The following is a 20,040-nucleotide window of genomic DNA, read 5'->3' as shown; positions in this document are numbered from 1 at the left end:
CAAACTAAATTAGTAGCTTTTAGTAAATATAGATAATAGATTTTTGAGTGTGTTTGAAACTTATATATAAGACATTAACTCAGAAACCAAGACAATACACGGGATGGTTTACATGACAGAATTCCAGAAATTGAATGCACTGTCAATCTTACTTACTGACTACTGTGCCTATCTGCAGGATTTCTAGGTCAACCATGGCTGACGTATCTGTAAATACAGTTGCAACCAATGAATTTTTATATTAGTCCTTATTTTCCACCATGGGCACAGGAAATATTCATTACTTATTATTCTCTAAAGAATCTCTAGAAGTCTAATAATCTTGACTCTGTTTAAAGCTTAGGTAAACCAAGGCTATCCAGCAACTTCTTCAGTAGATCATCAGTATTGCATCAAGTCCAAGCACTGGTAGTGCTCAGTATGAAAAGTCTTCTGTTTGCTTGGTTTTGTCAGAATTGGCAACTGGAAGCCAGCTGATTCTGGGCCATTAATAAGCCAGGACATGATGGTAGTTCAGAGATACCAAGCTGTTAGAGGGGGGCTGAATGTTTTTTAACTTCTCTGCAAGCCAGATACAGGTTACAACATTGAGATGGTGCTAAATAAAAGCTGGGTCCAGAATTACAGGGGTTTGAGTCATGCTCAGGGACAGATATAACAGTAAGAACCATGATTGTGAGGAGTGGGTTGTGCTTTGGTTTCAGGTAATCACTTTTGCCTTTGCAAAACATGCTATTAAATCCAGCTTGGTAGATACAACTCATCCTTTAGGCTTAGGTTGTGCAACTGACCAAATCCAGAGCTGACCAAACATATTTCTCTAAGCGAAGTTCTAAAATAGTGTGACTGTGGCTTCACAAGTGTTTCCACATGGACAGCTTTACAGTGAATCAGTTTGTCCTCTGGACAGCTGAGCAATGTCTCCTCTTAAATTCCTGGAAGGTTTTATATGTTATTTGGCTTTTTGGTGAGTATCACTGTCTCATGGAATAGGATGACATTTGAGGACTGGTGTAAGAATTTCACCGATGTGGACATCTGCTGGATTGTGAATACCTCCTACTTCAGTATCCACAAGACCTGGGAGAAGAAAATGATGCAAGGGACTTGGACAAAGAATTCAGAGCCCCTGCTCAATCGCTCTGGTGGATGCTTCGATAACAGAGAGACCTTCCTTCAGAATCCCCAGGTGGGAATCCCTTTATTTTATGATGTATCCAAATGTATCCACTTTAGCTAGGGCTTCTGAAGTACCCACCCTATTTAGGAGCTGGCACTGACTACTTGACAGAAATCTCACTGCCAGTGTCTGTCCTCTGGGACAGTGCTAGTACATTGCAAGTTTTGGTGCTTTCTGTGAAATCTCTCAGAAGAGTTTAGAAATTTGTTTATGACTGATGGGTTTGGGGCTGAGTCAGAAGCCCCAGCATTAGTAAAGCACTGCCTGGATTTCTTTCCGTTTCCCAGATGCAGAAAGGTAGCAAGTCTGGTTTTCTGCTGACATCTTTATTCACTCAACACCCTTAAACAGCCCAATGATTTGGCCCACTGTATTTAGTTAGCATCCCTTTGCATGTATTTAATCCTTTTGCATTAATCTAACATTCTGAAAGTATCTAATCTCTTCCCCAAGCTTACCCTCTGATCAGCATTGCAGAATTTTCCTGGTCTCACCCTACCTGGTAGCTTTCAAGCCATATGAGTTATTTGTTCATCCATTCTTCCTCCAGTTCTCACCTTCCTGCCCTTCTCAGAGCTGTACATTTTCATCCCAGTGCCTGCCAATTCAGGCATAAAACTTCCATTACTGTCACTGAGACCTGGGCACCTACTGCTTTAGTTAATACTTTGAAAATGGGCCTTTCTGTTCTGTTGTAATTCACCACACACTTTGGATTAATTAAAGATGTTCTTGAGTCTGCTTCTCTGTACTTGTGCAGGAGGTTTCTGTCTCTATCCCTCAATTTTCATAGCAGGATATTGGAGAAGTGCAGCCTTTGCTGTTCAGACTGGGAGTGAATGTCAAACTCCCAGCTCATTCTGTCATATAGGTGGAGAAACACTTTTTCACTGCTCTGTCTTCTCTTAGTGCCTCATTTCCAGAGGGTGATTTTATTCAGATATTCCCCTGTATGTTTCTGGATGTATTCCAAGTGCTTGTCTGGGTCTCATTTGTAAGTGTTTAGCTGCCACAGAGAACAGAATATACACGTTACGGTTGAGTGCAATGCCTGATGCAATGGAAGTTCATTTTATTCCAGTTTTATCTCTAGGCTAGTTGATTAAAAGGCTCTTAATAGCAATACTGGAACACATTTATGTTATCTTAGGGCTGTTACAAATTAGTGCGGCACATACTACCCCAGTCTGCAGATAATCTCTATTCTTCTGGAGTAAAATGCCTGACACTGAGACTTCCTGGGAAGTATCTGTATAGAGAGGGATTGGCGCTTCCAGTCTCTTTAAAATCAGGGAATTTAAGCCAAGAATAAATGTATTCCTGCAGTCACTTGCTGATTTCCAGATTGTTACCCATTAGGACAGCTGAAATGTTATCAAAACAAAGATTGTCACAGTTGCATACTTCTGGTCAGACCAAGAGAGCTCTCCTGCACTCTCACAGTTCCCCTTCCACCACTCCATTTACCCCAGAACACTCTAGGCCATCTGACAAGGTAACCCTGCATCTGCAGGGACAAGAATTACCATGTGCCTTGTTAGGTGCTGCTGCATATTTGTATTTTGCTTTTTAGATTCTCCCTGCAGAGGCTCTTTACAATCCCTCACTTCAGGAGGGATTTCTCTGCCACAATGTTGATACAGCACACAAACAAGAGTACAAAGAAGCACTGAATTTGCACCAAAACTCCACCAGCCCAGAACAGCAACCAGTAGTTCTGTAGGCCAATCTGGTCTGTAAATACCATGACCAACTAATGAAGCCCAGAGGCTTGGGAAGGTATTGATTTTTCTCTCCAATACATCTCTGCCTCAGGGAGCTCTGCTAGAGGTTGATGTTTCCTCCATGTGAGTATGACACTGCCTGAGACAGCAAGGGTCAGGGATGGGAAATGGGATGGTGCCGCCTTCTGCAGTACTGTAACCACAGAGGGATGAGAAGTCATTAGAGGGGATCATTCGACAGCAATAACCGAGGCAATTTCAGTATCTACTTCAGAGCAAAGCTCAGCAAGGATTCGCTTTTTAGCAGCTCTTGGAGGAGCAGGGAGGGAGGAATTGAACTGGTGCTATTCCCCTCTGTTATGCCAAGAGAATTTCAGCTGACATCAGAACCTGTGGTGCACGTAGTACCCAGCTATGCACTGCTGCAGTTTTATGCTTTTATTTCTTTGCATCACATTTAAAGGCTTTTGAGGTTGGAAGAATACAGCATCTGTCTAAACTTGGTGTAAATACTGTAATCTTCTCCTCCACTGGTTCTGACAATTCAGATTTGCCCTCTATGCACAAAAGAAACAAAGGAGTGTCTAGTAGTGAATGAGTTGGAGTGTTTAATTCCTTGTCATATAAAGAAACGCCTATCTGACCTTTTTTGTCTAGTGAAAAGGTACATATTTACTTGTGAACTGGCCTGGCAGTGATAGTCAATAATGTAAGCAATTCAAGTCTGATTTATTGAGATGGGAACTACTGCCTAAACTTGCAATCATTTCCTTTGATTGATCTTAAACTCAGGTTGTTTCAAGTTTACTTCAAATAGTTTGGATAATAGACTTGCATGTTAAAGATGCAGGAGTCCTCTTTAGCCCTTTTTAGCTATTAGCCCTGGATATTCTTAAGACTTTCAGGAAAACTGGGAAAGTTCAGAATTAGCATTGCTGTCATTCCTATATTAAATAGAAATCGTAGGTGCAGAACAAAGTTGTGGGGTTTAGGTTTTTTAACTAAAATTTGGAAGATTCCTTCATTTGCAAGTCCTGTATAGAGATGTGTGACATTTACGGGCCCTGTTTAGATATTCAAGTTAAAAGGAGGATTAAAATTATCAAAGACTCTATCTGGAGTTTGTTTGGGTTTTGTTGTTTTGTCTCTTTTTTTTTTCTTCTCCATTGTTTTACTTGTGATTTATTTATAATATCTAAATAAAACTTAATCTTTTGTCTTTTGCTTTCAGAGATGTTCTTTTCTGCCGTCTCAGCCCTTACCTTGTAATACTGTCTCATGGTGTCCTTTCTGTGAATTACCTGTTTCATTGTCTCTGAAACTTGTAGTTTAAAGATCCTTTTTATTAGCATTACTTTTTAGCTGTGAATTGCTGGGAAATTATTCTCTGAGAGTCATGAGGTGCTGGAGCAGGTTGACCAGAGAAGTTGTGGACACCCTATACCTGGCAGAGTTCAAAGCCAGGTTGGATGGAGCTTTGCACAACCTGGGCTAATGGAGGGTCCCTGTCCACAGCAGGGGTTTGGGACTAGATGGGCTTTGAGGTCCCTTCCAACCCAAACTGGTCTGTGATTCTGTATGGAGAATTGACCCACTCCAAATACATTTTCTTTTGCTTCCTTTATATACACATATTTCCTTGGTGATGACTTTCTACTTAGCATCCTAATTCTAACAGCTTCCCCTCTTCTCTCTTGTACTAGTATGTCTTTGATGTTAAGAAGACTGAGGATGAAGTGTTGGTCTCATTACAACAGGAGGATCGCCGCAAATACAAGAAAGAAGGGAAGGGAGACAGCATCCCAATTGGCTTTGAAATATTCAAGGTAGGCAGACATAGGCGCTTCTGGTTCAGAGCTTGTTCAGCAGTCCTGCTTCATCCTGGCAATGAGATCTTTGCTGGAGAGCGGCATGATTGTCATAGTGGGCTCCGGGTCTCCTCTCAACATGAGCTTTGCATGTGTACTGCACTGTCACCAGAGCTGACATTAGACAGACTCTTTGAACTAGGTTGAATTTAGTTTAAATCAAATTCTATTTGAACTAAAGGAACATCCGTAATTTTTCTCTATTGCAAAAGAATTTTAAGTGTTTTTCCTACCCCTAGCCTTGAAGAGAAAGACAGAAAAAAGTAATGCTTGAAACATGGAGGGGTTTTTTTCTCCTCACTGGAGGCTCCTGCCTCCATTTCATCAGTAAATGCAGCTGAGCAAATGAGTTTGAAAAGTCTGCAGTTTTTCTTTTGCCACTTAAAAAAAAGAGTCAAAAGTATTTTTGAAAGCTGGAGGGAGTAGTGAGTAGGAAATGAGCATATGTGAAAAGGAACCACAGGGATCCCAATTGGTGATTTAATTGCACTCCCAGGGCAAATTGAGTAAGATAAAAACGTACGGGCTGAAAGGGGAGCAAAGCTAGACATGGCTGTGCTTCTGCTTTTTCACTGAGGATTGGCATTGTCTTATCAGCTGGTTTTGTAGCTAATGGGACTACACTGAGTCTATGTCCCTACGTTAAAAAAATAGTTTTTAACACTCAGGTAGAGCTACTGACATCTGCATCACATTTATTGGACAGCCACCTGTTGACCACACATATTGCAAAGTGCCGTTACAGAAAGGAGAATAATTTACTTTGCCTTGTTCACGTCTGTATATCTGACTTGGTAAGGCTTGGAAAAGCTCATCACACCTCCAGAAAAGTATCAGGGCTCTATCTTTATTTCTGTTCAATAATTTTTCTAACCTCAGCATCATGACTAAACGCCTTTGGAGGCCTAAATTATCTAAGGACAAAGAGAACTAAAAGACAAAGAATATAGGGCTCTCGTTGCCCCCAAGGTGCTGCTTGTTTATATTTTAACTGTGCTGTGGCAAATACCAGTTCCCTGAAGAGGATGCTAACAGTTAAGCACAGCTTCAAGGCTTAGAATAAAACATAAATGGTTATGTAGTTTTTGAATCCAGGAAAGGGCAATGAAAGCACAGCTGTGTGCATCTGGATTGACAGCCTGCTGTGTAACACAGGAATGCTCTCTCTGCATGATGGAGAAAGGAGGCAGATGAATCTCAGCGTCATCTAAGATGGCAGCATATAGCTCAGCTCGTCCCTGGAGTGTTTACGCATCTCCAGAAGCACTCAGAACTCTGCAGTAGCACTGTGGCTCTGTGAGCGGACGCACGTCTCTGCCAGTCCCAGGCCTCCCCCTGTACTGAGGGGATGCAGATACCGATGCAGTGAAGCCCGGAACAGCACTGCTTGGAAGCCTGTGCACGCTAGCGTTTGGGGCACTGGTTGCCCATCAGGACTATCTCTGCCATAGCTTCAATGGATGAAAAACCATTTGCTAAACCTTTTTCCTTTATTGCATGTTGTCTTTTCTGCCCATGAAAGCCTGTTAGCTCTGAGATCCCTCCTCACATTATGTGTAGATGTGGTGCTTAGGGACACGTTTTAGTGCTGGACTTGGCAGGATAACGGTTGACTTGATGATCTTAAAAGTCTTTTCCAACCTAACCAATTCTGAGATTCCATGATTAATCCCTATACTTCTCTGTGGCTGTAGGTGGAGGATAACAGAAGCTATCGACTACACAAGCTCACTGTGCAGGAGAGAGTGGCCACATCTCCGTACATGAACACACGCACTGTGTTCTTGAAGAGGATCCTTAAGCAAGGCCGCTACATCCTTATCCCAACAACATATCATCCTGGCATCACTACAAAGTTTATCCTGAGACTCTTCACAGATGTGCCATCAAAACTCAGGTAAGTTGTACTCATGAGATCTTTCCTTGCCAACATTGGCTCCACCTCCTTGGAAATGGTTCCCTCTTTTGCCCTTAAATATCCCTGACTCACTAGCTCATATTGCTTCAGATCTAAGTGCTTGAGGTGGTCAGAACCACCACCATGAATCTCCAGATGGCTCACTAAGAATTTGTGCATGGTCAGGACATTTTTACTTAAGGACGTAGTATGCATTTTGGTCTTTTGACCTTCTAGTTTGTCTTTTGTAGTTGCCTCCAGTTCTAGGTCAGAACACTGAGCACGGGTGCTTGCAGTTACAGTTGATACTGTTTAATTCTTTGAGTATTTCCTTTGAAAATTGTGGTTGTCTGTGAGGGAAAAACAAGTGTTTTGTGAAATCAGGCCTGCTGATTTTTTTTTTTCTTGATTTGATATTGTCTTCCATGATCAAAAGTTTGGGTTTTTTTTTCTACTGCTTTTGCTGCCATGTCAAAGATGACATAAATTTGGTTTGGTCTGCTTTGCTCTGTTGTTCTTTATGAAGCCTCTCATTTCTGTACAACAAACTTCCAAAACGTTAGATGAGGAAAGAGTACAAGTCTCATGTTCTGAAAATGCCAAATTTCCACATTTGCTTGACATTTGTTGCTTCAATTGCTTTTCCCATGATTTTTCAGGGAGCTGAAGGCAGATAAGCCTAAAATGACATGTTGGAGTCTTCTTTGTGGCTATCCACGCAGAGTCACCCAAATCAAAGTTCACTCTGCAGAGGGTTTACAGAAGCAAGACAGATCAGGTGGTAAGTCTAAAGCAAGCCTGGAAGAGTGGAAGGGGCTTTTTCAGTCCTCTAAAGGTGATTTGAGTTGATACATAAGCAATAGGAATTTAACCAAACATTCAAGATTTATGGGATATTTTTTTCAGCGTGTTGTAAAATCTGCTCAAAAGGAGAGATCAGATGGGTAAGATGATGCAAAGCAAGAAGTTACGTGTCATCTAGTAGTAGACAGACCCTCCTGAGAAGCTTTTAGCAGGGATTCGTCAGAAATTCACCTTTCAGGGCTATGTGTTTGCTAAAGGGGAATTATCCAGGGAGGCATCTGACTCTCACAGACTCATGTAGTGTGTTACACTTACCTCAGCAATGTCATTCACGGCCTTCAGAGCGCTTTGTTCTTTATCACCACAAGTTTAATAGCACTTCAGGGAGGATTTGGTATTCAAACAACCATTTTCAGTTGGGTAAACTAGGACAGGGAGAGGTTAAATGACTTGTGTGGGTACAGTGTCCTGTACATGAAAGGAAGTGTCCTGAAGGATGCAAAAATGTCTTTCTGGCACATAATGGTGCCAGTTAATTAGGAGACTTGTCCAGTTGTCATTTGCTTCCTCATTTCATACTCCCACTCTCCGTCTGTTAGCCTTCATTTTCCATGACCAGTGCAATAAAAAAGGTAGATGCATCTGGCACTGAGTGGTTGGTAGGGAGAAAGCAAAGGAGCAGAGACACAGTACAGTTCATCTTCAGTCTCTCAAAGCAGCTGCAAAATTTCTCCCACCAGCTGGCTACAATTTTATTCCAGTCCCCTTTTCATAGTTATTCCTGGCGCCGAGTGGTGACTGCCTGTACTTTGCACTGTGAAAGCCACTTTCTGTGTAAGTCTGGTTGTCTGTTTGGGGGACAGGAATGTTGGAGGGAAGAGATACAGAAAATTGATTCAGTTCATTTTTCTTGGTACTTTTCCTGAAAAAAAGGAGTTACAAACACCTCAGCCAAACAACCAGTATGGCTCTACGTTCTCAGCAAAGCAAAATGGGTGGGTGAGTCTGAAGGGCCTGTGTGTGACAGCAGCAAGGCAATGCATTGAAAAGAGGCAGGATGTTCTTGGGTTTGCCCTGCAAAGGACGTTTTAATTTTTAAGGGTGGGTTGTTGTTTGTTTTATTTCTTTTAAAATTCCATAAACATTTTTTCCTCTAATATTCCCTGCAGTAAAGCAATAAAAGCCAATTCTCCATCCTTAGCATTTCACAATCCTTAGCACGATTACAGTCTTAACAAGATGATTAAAAAAATTGCCTGCAGCTGCTGAAGGGCCAGGCTCAAGCTCAGCATGCATGGTTGTGTTTTGTGCTTTGTGACACAGGCTCCTAGGAATATACAAACTGGACTTACAACCAATGTGTAATAAACTATAGCATAGCCCAAATACCTTTAGGACCCAGTACTACCACACAGGGTCAGGTTGAGTTGAAGCATCTTCTTCTACATCGATTTCAGCATCCAATGCTGGGCTGAGGATTATGCTGTCAGAACTGAAAATGTAACCTACTGGGGGAGGAACTATCAGTAGGAAATGGACTCAAAGATTTTCTGTTTAAACCTAAGCAAAAGTTCTGCTTGATTATTTCATCTGCTGAAAAAATACATAATTGGGTCAAGTGATGCTATTTGTGAATTGGTATTGAGTTACCAAGTGACTGAAAAAAAAACAGTCTGCCATTGTCAATTTTCTTCTGAACTGTTTCCATTTCCCTGTGTGAAACCATGTGCCATTTTAAAATTCACCAAAAATGTAAGGAGATTTAAACACAAAGGCTAAATGAATCTTACTGTTTGACTTTGGATAAAACTTCACCAAAAAAGTTAGAATATTTTCCTTTTTTATTAACATAAAGCTTTCAGTAAAAGCTTTTGTCTCTTTTCAGCCTGTAGTTCCAAATCTCATCCATTCAGGGGGCACTGAAGGAGAGCTCAGTTACTTCACTTCAGTAGCTTCCCCATTATCTTGAGTTCTGCTGTTAAATCCCTGTTTGAATCTCTTTTCATTAGTCTTGTGTAAAGTATCTCCAGTTCAGAGGGTACATTCATAGGCTGTCGTCCTGAATGCCGTATCTTATAGCAGCCTCTGACAAATTAAGTAGGTAGAGTGTGTAAATAAAAAAAATAAATTAAGCCAAATGTGCACTGCTGACATTTGTGCCAGACAATAAAATTAAGCTGTGCAATGATAACGCCCAGAACTGGCAGTCTGCCTTTAAGGGCATTTTGCTGGGAAATTTGGCAAAGTTCCCAACTGATACCAGAGTCCATTTTTGGTAACGTAAAAAGCTGAGTATGAAACATGTTTCTCACATTTGGGGTTTTTTTTGGCAGAGTAAAAGTGTGGATAGATGCAGAAATTCCTTGAAGCACACTTTCCGGCTGGATTGTAAATTTAGACTAGAAAGTAATGTGCACAGGAACATTAAATATCCTGTATTCTAAGGCTGCTTCCTAATACTGCCACAAAAGAATGCATCTCCTTGTCATTTCTTGTCTCCTCTCTGGCTTCTCTGCATCTACATCTGGACCCTCTCCTATGCTTATCTCAAGGAGAAATAGCAGCCAGGCATTTGAAAAAGGACAGCTTTCTCAGAAGTGAGTTGACCAAAATATCATCCTGGAGCATTTCTTGATGTCAATTAGATTTAAAAGTCAATGGCAGACTCCTGTTTAATCAATACTGTGAGGGAAGAGGCCACACAGCAATTGCCATTGGGAGTGACAAGTAGAGGTTTCCTTTCAGGTTAGGCACAGTCAATATGTTTATTCAAGCAGAAAATAGGTATATTAAGTGGTTGTGTTTGCCTGCTGCTAAGAGGACCTCGAACAAAGGTTACTCATTTTCTGGTAGGAAGGTTGTTGGCAACTTGTTTCCATGTGAGCTGCTGTGTCTGATTAGCCCCTCTGCATTTCACCAGGTTTCCTGACAACTTCACCTTCTGATCTGCAGCTCCCAAGCTACTGCTTTTCCTATGCTCAGTCTGTCATGTGCCAGCTGTATTCCGCCTTCTCCAGCCACATGTCTGCCTTGTCGCTATCATCCCTTAGCACAGAGAGAAGACAAAGCTTGAGGATGAAGGAGGAGGTTATGATTCATTCTGAAGCTTCTGAGAACTGAGGCACCTCATTACATCTCTGTGACAAACTGCCCTGAAACCATCAGGATGTCTCTATACTCTGACCCTAGGGTATGCAGTGTGGAAAGTAAGAGTAGCCTGAATTGAGACACCTTTTTTCGGTATACCTAGGATAGAGAGATTTTAGACATTGTTCTTCACATAAGTCCATTACTGTCAGGTGAGAGATGTGCTTAGCACAAATTTCTGAGCAACCTTAAAATGGGAAGAGAATGAAGATTGCATAGCACGAGCTGATTGTCATCAGAGCCCTGCTCCCTGCCAGAGGAAGGTTGTTTAATCTCTATTTTAAATGTTTATTGGAAAGCTCCTCCTTGCTGCTGTCTTCAATCCATTGTCCTACCTGGAAAAAAAAAAAAAAAGGATAGTTTGCTGTTGTCACAAGGATTGGCTGAACCTAGCTGCCCAGACTCAATTGTGAATGCATACAGGCTGCTTCTCTTCAAAGGACCTCTCTCCAAGCTAGCTTTTTCTGACGTTGATCCAACTGTCTGTGAGCCAAGCACAGGCACAGGTTTGTGGGAAGATGAGGAAGCTTGGAGATTTTCTGTCTCTCATTCCCAAGCCTGTTTTAAGAATTGCCTAGTGTCTGTCATGTTTTTTTCCCAAAAGTTTATCTCTGAGAGCAAATCACCTTTTGCATTTTTAAGCCTTTCCACTGAAATTCCGTGTCTAATTTGCATGCTTAATTGCCTTTCTCCACTGCTTTTCTAAAGTAGGTATTGTGAGTCCTGGCGTGGGACATACCCTGTAAGCAGTGCATCTGGTACCTCTAATGGCAGTTGTCTTGGGAGCAGTCTGAGAAATAGGAATGGGAGGAGAAGGGAAAAAGCAGCTGGTAAATATCCAGTCAAAGCATGAGAGGGGAGGCAGAGAGAAAGAAAATGGAGCGGGGGTGGCAGGGGGGGAGGATTTACTGACAGTAGTGGGAAGACTCCCTTTTATTATTTGTATTGCAGGAGAAGCTAAGAGAGATCACATGAGAAAGGCCAAAGGCAAACAACCTGTGGTAATTCCCAAGGCAGTGCTTGTGTCTCAGCACCCTGTCTGCCCTGTTTGGCCTGTGCCTTTTGCCTGTGACAGTTGGTCAGAGCTCTTCACCTACCCATAAGAGTGGTCTAGCTGGAGAAGAGTGGGAACATTCTTGAGAAAAATTTCTCAGAGATGTGAGGCCTTTTGTGTTTGGTACAGTGCTGAGGGATGTGGATGTTGGATCCTCAGTCTGGATCTCAAAAAAAAAATTAAAAATGGCCTTAGACTGCATAAAATTCTTCAAGCTTTAGAAATGTCATTACTGTTCAAGTGTTTCTGACTTTTGTAGTTTTCTACTTTTTCTTTTGTGCTGCCCTTTCATACAACTTCTCAAATCAGCAGCATGGCCATAGGACTGAGATGGAACAGCTGTTTATACACATAGCTCGAGTAGTCTGTGTGCCTGACAGCTGACCCAGACCTCAGTCCACTGCCAGAGCAGTTGCCAGGACAGCAGCTCCTGTTGTTTCCATTCCCAGCTCACGCAAACACCAGGATTTTGCTTTTTCACATTAGTAGCTTTCTCTACCTTGTCTTTGTGCTGTACATAAACCAGGCACAGACCTGCAGAGAACTGGGCTGTCACTGGGAGCATCCCTTGTCACAAGTGCAGCTCTCCCATGTCTGTCTTTTGTTCTGGAATTGGAGCCAGTCCTCCTAATATAAGTGACTGCCTTTCATGTTCCTCTTCTACCTCTCTCTTTTTTCCTACCTCTTCCTGAGAGTTTGAATCTGTTTCTTCAAATGATAGCTTTCCTTTCCCTTTCACTTAGCATGTCCCTTCACCAACAGCTCCCTCCCCCAGCACATATGCCCCTTACCTTTCTAAGCTGTGTCCTTTCCCCACCCCTTCTTATGCCCTTTATCTCTTAATTACTGTTAATGATCAGATGTTGCTTTGCTCTTTGCCTTCGGCTAAAGTAGTTGACACCATTTCATGCAAGACCCCATTTTATTCAGATCCATTTTCCAAATCTCTTTGCAAAGGGGGGAGCTTTTCCATCACTGATTACACAGCATGGTGCCACCCCATGCCCCAGAGCTAAATCCACACATTCAGTGACACAGAAAGTAATTGCCTATCAGAAAAGCCAATATACTGCTACCTGCTGTAGGAAGTGTGAGATGTTGTCAGGGTAACAGGCCTATCACTGTCTGGCCAGGTGTAACCACAGATAGGGAAAAATCCCTGTCTTCTTCCCAAGTGGAAGTAGCTCCTGTTTGGGGTGTAGCTGTTAGAGGATTTGTTTGTGTGAGATATTGGTATCCAGTCCTGCACACGAGTGATGTGTTTGAGGAAAATCATCCTGGGTATGAATTGTTAAAATACAAAAGTTGCCTTAAAATTCTGCAGCCTCACAGCTGTCCTTCCAGCAGCAACACTGGCAAGCAGATGATGATGAAATGTATGTAAGAAACGATCACCAGCCTGACTTGGGCTTCCACACATTCTGTGGGTTTGTTTACAATACATATCTAAAAGGTAGCAAAGTGTGGAAAAAGATATGCTGTGATTAACAATAGGAACAGACAGAAAAGGTTATGTTGGAATACCAAAAAATAGTAGTGCCTGTGTTTAATTAAGAGTTAATTAAGAAACGGAATTGCCAGTCTATTTGAAGATAAAGACAGGTGTTCAGGAATTGGTTCTTGCTCCCTATTGAAATGGGAAGTACCAACAGTTATAACAAAGGAAGAATGTTCTGTGTAAAAACAGCAAAGCATTTCTACAATGTTGAATGATTTCTGTATTAAAACATTGACTGGGCCCTACAGTACACACAAACATGTTGTGATTGCAGACTTTAAAATCACATCGATCCAAAACAAAGAAATCATAATGGGAATGAAGTGAGAGACTGGAGAGGATTTGCTTTAACACTTTCCCACAGAAAACTTTGTTGAAATCAGTGCAGTCCTACAAATTCCTTTTGCATTTTGACAATATTTTACTTTCTGGAAGAGAAACTGCTTGAAACAACCTCCTAACACTAATACTTGTATCAGGATACAGTAGATGGCACTTTGAAACTGTCTGAAGGAGAGCACCAAGATGTGCAGTCAGTGATCTAAATGCAGTTCTGTGGAGGGCAAGGACAGGAACTGTAGAGGAGTTGTGGATGGTGAAAAGTTTTCCCCCTCCCTTTTGGCCCAGGCACCCAGAACTACGTGTCAGTCTGTGTATCCACAGATGCATTTTGGCACTCACATCTAGAGCAGTTGGGGGGATCTTACAGTTTCACTTTGAAGACTTACTGTTAGAGGAGCACAGAGGATGCACAGCAAGGAAACGTGCAAAAATCACAATCCCAACCAAGAAGTGAGCTGGTTTCACAGCACATAGTACTTGGTGTCCAGCTGTGAGCCTCCAGTTGTTACAAGAACAGGGTATTTCACCTCTGCTGGTGATGGGCAGCTAGCAGAGGATGTGATGTGCTCTGGTGCTGCCAGGCACAGGAGGGGATTGCTTCTGCTGGTTTCTGGGCAGGTCTCAGCTGCCATTCTGTGCTGATTGTGTTTTAGGAGCAGATCCCTATGTGGTGATCAAGTGTGAGAACCAAAACGTGCGCTCCTCTGTGCAGCATGATACAACCAGCGCCACCTTCCACGCACAAGCCATTTTCTACAAAAGAAGCATTGACAGTCCTGTCATTATCCAGGTGAGTTACACCACACAGGTGGGCAGCTAAAGGCAGGTAGGGGAGCACAGCAGCATCACTGGTTGACACGTGTTTACTCTTCGCAGGACAGGCATGCTAGAACCTCTGCTCTCCTTATTGGTCTATGCCTGGAGCTATTCAGCTGCTCTACTGATGCTGTAGTCTAGGTTTCTCCTATAAAACAGCAACTGGTGACACTTAGGGATCAGAAGACATATTTCAATCCTGGGCTTTGAGGAATTTACACCTTTTGCCTCACTTGGTACCTGACGAAACAGAGACAAAGAAAAGCCAAGACTTGTCCAGGGTCAGTGTTTGAAATAAAACCAAAGCTAAGGCTACTATTAAGAGGGGTTTTACCTTCAATTCTAGTCCTGTGAGCACTAGATTGCACCGTTTACCTTAGCACTACCTGGAGAAACAGAGCTTGGTATTTAGAAGAGGCAGCCCAGGAAAACTTTGGGAGAGTGGAACAGCAGTTCAGTTTGCTACACACAGTTGTTTAGTATTAGGAAAATGTGAAGGACTGTCTTCCACATCAGTGCAGGGAGATCTTACAAGGAACCTATGAGTCAATTCGCTGTGGCATGTAAGTCCCAGAAACTGAAATAGCTTTATAGCACTGTTGCAAGAAGGGATATGTTTCTGACTTTTCCCTGCCTAACACAGCCCTTGTGTTTGGTACTCCTGTGCCCTAGTACTCATCTGAACTAATAGGTATATTCTACAAATACTATAAATAGAAGGAGGGTGTTATCTCCCAAAGCACAGACTACAGGAATGGATTAGAGGAAGCCAATAAAATAGCAGATGGAACATGGCCAGTGTTCTTGGCATGTGTGGGACTGCAATCTTTACAATCCTTAGTAAAGATCTGATATACACATGGGACCTCACCCCATCTCTCTACAGCATGCAGCTCAAACATTTTGACTGTTCCAGGATCACTGGAAGTTAGATACCAATGAACTTCACAGACCAAACAAAGACTGGCATGTGAGACTAGTGGCAAACCCCCCTGTTAACCCCATTTCAGCTGCTGCTTGCCATGCACCAAGCCACTGCTGTGCCTTGCTGTAGCAGCACGGACCTGGCTGTAACAGAAGAGAAGCAGCAGGCGCTGCAGAGGTGAGTGCAAGCAGGCAGTGGGCACAGGCAGCTGATTGCACGTAGGTTTTTACTGCTGATGAGCTCAAACAGGTAATTTTTATTCCTTTTCTAGGCAGGCTGTGACCTAGAAAGTAAAAAGCCGCATTTAGCTCCTTATTTGCATAGTGTATGTAAATGAGCATGCAAATCCAGAATCTCCCACACGTCTCTAGACAATCAGCTAAATTTAGATGTACGCCTCCTCCTAACTGCTTTTTCAAGGGGTTAATGGGGGTGACACCCACCCCAGCACAACTCTTTCAGGTGGAGTGTGAGAGAAGCGCTGCTTAAGCCAGGTTTATTTCTGTTCCCTTGTCTCCAGGTCTGGAACAGCAACATCTTGTGTGACCAGTTCCTCGGACAGGCGGTGCTGGCAGCTTTACCCAGTGACCCCAGAGAACAGCAGACTCTGCAGCTCCGAGGGAGAGGCAGCCAAGAAGCAGCCGAGGTGCCAGGTCACATCACCGTCAGGGTTTTTTCCAGCGATGACCTCGTGGAGCTATGAATACCAAAGCCCCGCAGAGTCAGACAGAGCTGTCACCTCACAGCAGGGGGGCTTGTCTGTGCTTTCTGTGTGAATGACTCGGGAGCAAAGGTTGCACATAATCATAATCGCTTTAAAAAGAAAAAGCCCTCTAACTCTCCCCATTATCATGGATAATGGGGAGAGAGGCTTTTAAAGAGGGGGAAAATACTCATATATACACATATACCTTCATGATACAGCAAATACAGTAGAAGAGGGTCCAAACTAAATGTTAGCAGATAGACTCATTAAGATGTGACCATCTTCCCCAGCAGCATCTTTCAGGAGCTCTCAGCACGTAAGCAGGAAGCACATGTGCCTGTTCTCAGAGGTTCCCAGCATGTCCTCATCTCTTCTTAGCAGTGGGACTGGATGCAGGCAGGAATGGCTGCGGCTCCACGATCACCTCCCAGCAGGTCAGTGGGGTGATGAGCACAAGGATTCACACTGCTCAGTCCTTGTTCACTGCCAGGCTGTACTTGGGAGGGGGATTTTCATTTTTTAAAGCTTTGATTGGATTATATTTTCCTCTATATAGAGATATAAATTTCTTGATGAATGTTCCTGTTCCTTGGCGAAAATGTCATTACTCAAGAAGTTCAGGCATAGGGCATAGCCTTAAGACCAGGCATGTCAGGGCAACATTAAAATAGAAGGGCAGTGCCTATTTGAACACCACAGCAAATAAGAGCTTTGTCCACATAAAGGCTCTTGGATTGACTTATTCTTCTATTTTCCACCTCAAGCTGATGACTCACAAATTGATATCTCTGGCCAAGAGAAGGGCACCTCACAGTTCAGATGTGGTTTTGTTCAGAGGACAAATTCAGTAGTGGGAGCCTCCTCCTTGCTAAGGAGGCTTTGTTTAATCCACATGATGCTAAAAATGGAGTAACACTCCCTTTGCTTCATTAGATGTGATGGGTAGCACCAGACTGAAAGAGGACAAAATTAGCTCAGGACAGGGTGGGTTGGGAAAACAAAGCTGCTGTGCCCTGGCAGGTATCAGGTTTTGCTCCCAAAATTCACTCTCATGGGTTCATTGCTGAAAGAGCTGATGTCTTTCATGAGGTTTAACTTGGGTGTAATGGAGGACAGGTATTGTTTCACATTCTCTTCAAAGCAGGTTCTGCTACGAACTTTCTTTTAACTGTTGCCTATAGCCCAAGGGTGGTGTTTCCTCACAGCAGGTGTTTCTGTGATGTCAAGTTGTGCAGGGATTCTGGCAGTGTAAGAGGCTCACTGAGTTGGACATCACAAAAATGGATTTTATATGCATGCAAATTCTGGTCTTGAAAGCAAAGCTGAAGGATGACTCTTCTCCCTTTGGCACAGCCAGGCACTGTGTGTTCCTGTGCTCCTCCTCACCACCCCAGCCATTTTGTGCAATTTTTATAATTTATAAAATGTCTCTCAGTAGAGTTTCTGTTTTCACAAAAGGTTTTGAAATCATCTTGGTGCTCCAGAAGGATTATTGCTGTGGCAGGAGAATGCTTTCTCTGGCATGTTGGAGATGGAACATAAGGCTCTGAACACTATTACACGGCCATCAGCTCGCACGTACCGAGCACCTAAATCCAGCGCTCTGTAAACAGCCTGGGCTCCTGCCATTTCACATGCAGAGTGTCTGTCAGATGGGAACTGTGTGTGGCTGACAGCCCCACAGGCAAGTGTAATTCTTCTCTGTAAAGTCCCAGCTTCAGACTTGCTGACTCTCAGATATGTTTGTAAACTGCAGGGCTTTTCTTAAAAGCCATCAACTGTGTCATAGAGACCAGGGCTTGGGGAAGCCACAGGGGGACTGCAGCTCACTCTGTGCTGTCCTAGCCCTGCACTAAGATCTGTTTGCTTTGCTTTTTGCCACCATAGCTGTTTCTCAGCAGTGTGGCATGCTGGGTGACTGCATACCTTTGCCATATGGGTGTAGAGCACTGTGCTGGTGTTCCAGCATAGTTAAAGCCCCATGCTGCAATTTGTAGGGCAGCAAAGTGTGCAGGAGAGCACACTGAGGCAGAGCAGAATAGGTCATGTCATATAACCCCTGTTTCAGACAGACTTTTCTCCAGGGCCTGTTCCGTATGCGATGGGTGCAGTAAGGAGGGGTTGGCTTGGCCAGCTGATTGATTTGGGTCAGTGTTTAGCCTGAAGAAGTTCCTCTCAGAGACAGCACCCTGCTTTCCCTTCTGCAAACTGAGGCAGCCAGCAGGAAACCAGAGGCTTGTGTCTCCCTGCCCCAGTATTTGCCAGATCTGAGGGCTTTGTCTGAGCAAATCAAGGGCACAGTGCTATCATCTCATTCCCTAGTTGGAATGGGGGGACTTGGCTGTTCCCTATGAGCCCCACAGCCCCGGACTCTAGCTCCCAGCACAGCCACCCCACCAGCATCTGTGTAGGGCCCTCCCCAGCGTCAGGGGGCAGAGGGAGCTTGACCAGCAATTCTTTATTGTGTGTGGCCTGGTGAAGAGGGAAGTCAGAGTGGGGTAAAAGTGATGATTCTTAGGCCTTGGTAATGATGTCAGCTCAAGACATTGATACAGTTTGTCCTTGTGGTACAGGGACTGGGGCCCTTGAACACTGGTGCTGGCCAGGCTGGAAGTGGAGCTCTCAGTGTGGTCCTGAGGGTGTTGCAGCCCAGTGCTGGTAGCTGTGTGAGGCTGAGGCATGCCGAGACCAAGCAGAATGTCTGCACTTCTGCATTTATTAATCTCTGGAAGTGGCTGGAACAGGCAGAACTTGCCCCTTGGCAGGAACTGGGCACAGGACTGGCTGTGCTGCTGGACAGAGGCTTCTCCTTCCACCTTTCTTGTCTAGCTCGCTTGCATTGGAACCATCTGGTCCGGTATTGCATCCCCCATGGTAGGGTTGTCTATCACCTGGCTGAAGAAGCCATCAGCCATGTCCTCCAGGACTGCCTACAGCGCCCTGGGCAGCTTTTCCAGCAGCTGTTGGGGCCGTTGACCCCCAGCAGGCCCGAGCCTGCGAGCCGGAGCCCTCCTGGGCTTCGTCAGTAGGGTGGCCGGTAGCTGATGCCAACCCCGAGGGTGCCGGTGTTGCCTCAGGCTCTTGGTTCTTACCCTCAGCTTTCGGGCTGCTTGTGCCCGCGCTGAGACGGCTCGTCACGCTGCGGCCAGTTGTTGGTGTAGAGGGTGCTCCTCCCCCTGCCCTGTCGCTTCTCAACCCTGCAGCCAGGAGCAGCCGGGCTCCCTTCGCGGCGAGAGGTTAACGGAGCAGCGGGGCTCGGCCCGGGAGCCCGCGGGGTGACCCCGGGTGACGTTTCGTGTACCGCAGCGCCTCGCTGACAGCCCCCCCGCGCCGCCGCTAGGGGGCGCCCGCGCCCCGCGCCCGGCCCGCTCGGGGGTCGCCGCCATGTCCGCGCGGCGGGAGGAGAGGGGAAGGGCCGGGGCCGAGGGGCCGAGGGCGGCCTCAGGGCGGGGTCTGCAGCGGCGACCGGACCCCGCCTGGGTGCGGACGCACGGAGCTGAGGGGCACCGCACGGGGCTGCGGGGCTCCGCACGGGGCTGTGGGGCACCGCGGGCTCCTCCTGCCGCCCGCTCCCCCCCCGGAGCGGGGCTCTGCGTGTCCGTGCACAGGTGTCACGCCGAGGGGGTGACGGCGTCCGGCTGCAGCCCGGGTGCTGCCGGCTCGCTGTGCCGCAGCGACACGTGGTCACGCGTTTTGCGGTGGGTGTCCACCAGGACCCTCCAGTGCCTTTCCACAGAGCCCCCCCTCAGCCTGCCCTGTGCTCCTGCGTTATGTTTTCCCGGGTGCGAGACCTCACGTGGCTGCATCGAGCTTTGTAAGGCTGTTGTTAGCAGCTCTCCCAGCCCAGCCAGCCCTTCCTTCAGGGTGGCCCCTTTCCAACGCATCCACTTCCCTGCTCAACTTGGTATCATCCACAAACTACATCAGCGTGCACCTTATCCCTTCATCTAGATCACTTATATTAGTGTTGGGCTAATTGATCCCACAGAGCCCCACTGGTGACGGGTTGGACGCTGCTATTTATCACCATCTGCTGAGTGCAGCCTCTCAGCCAGCCCACAGCCCCTGCCCTCCATCCA

The 20,040-nt window shown here is 45.0% G+C and overlaps 1 protein-coding gene across 1 annotated transcript in view; it reads left to right on the top strand.

The window, feature by feature from the left end:
- Positions 1–15,958, top strand: part of CAPN6 (calpain 6) — a gene marked incomplete at both ends in the record, with an annotated part of 49,202 nt that extends 33,244 nt beyond the window's left edge. The window contains 6 exons of the mRNA XM_084269086.1: positions 994–1,189; positions 4,608–4,730; positions 6,467–6,669; positions 7,329–7,450; positions 14,168–14,304; positions 15,776–15,958. Of these exons, the coding sequence (XP_084125212.1) occupies positions 994–1,189; positions 4,608–4,730; positions 6,467–6,669; positions 7,329–7,450; positions 14,168–14,304; positions 15,776–15,958 (964 nt within the window). The remainder of the gene's footprint in view (positions 1–993; positions 1,190–4,607; positions 4,731–6,466; positions 6,670–7,328; positions 7,451–14,167; positions 14,305–15,775) is intronic.
- Between the last annotated feature and the right edge of the window lie 4,082 nt (positions 15,959–20,040).

This window comes from Gallinula chloropus (assembly GCF_964237585.1).
Source record: "Gallinula chloropus genome assembly, chromosome: 11".
In the NCBI taxonomy this organism is placed as follows: domain Eukaryota; kingdom Metazoa; phylum Chordata; class Aves; order Gruiformes; family Rallidae; genus Gallinula; species Gallinula chloropus.
The sequence above is the reverse complement of the archived record's forward strand: the minus strand, read 5'-3'. Positions and strand labels throughout refer to the sequence as shown.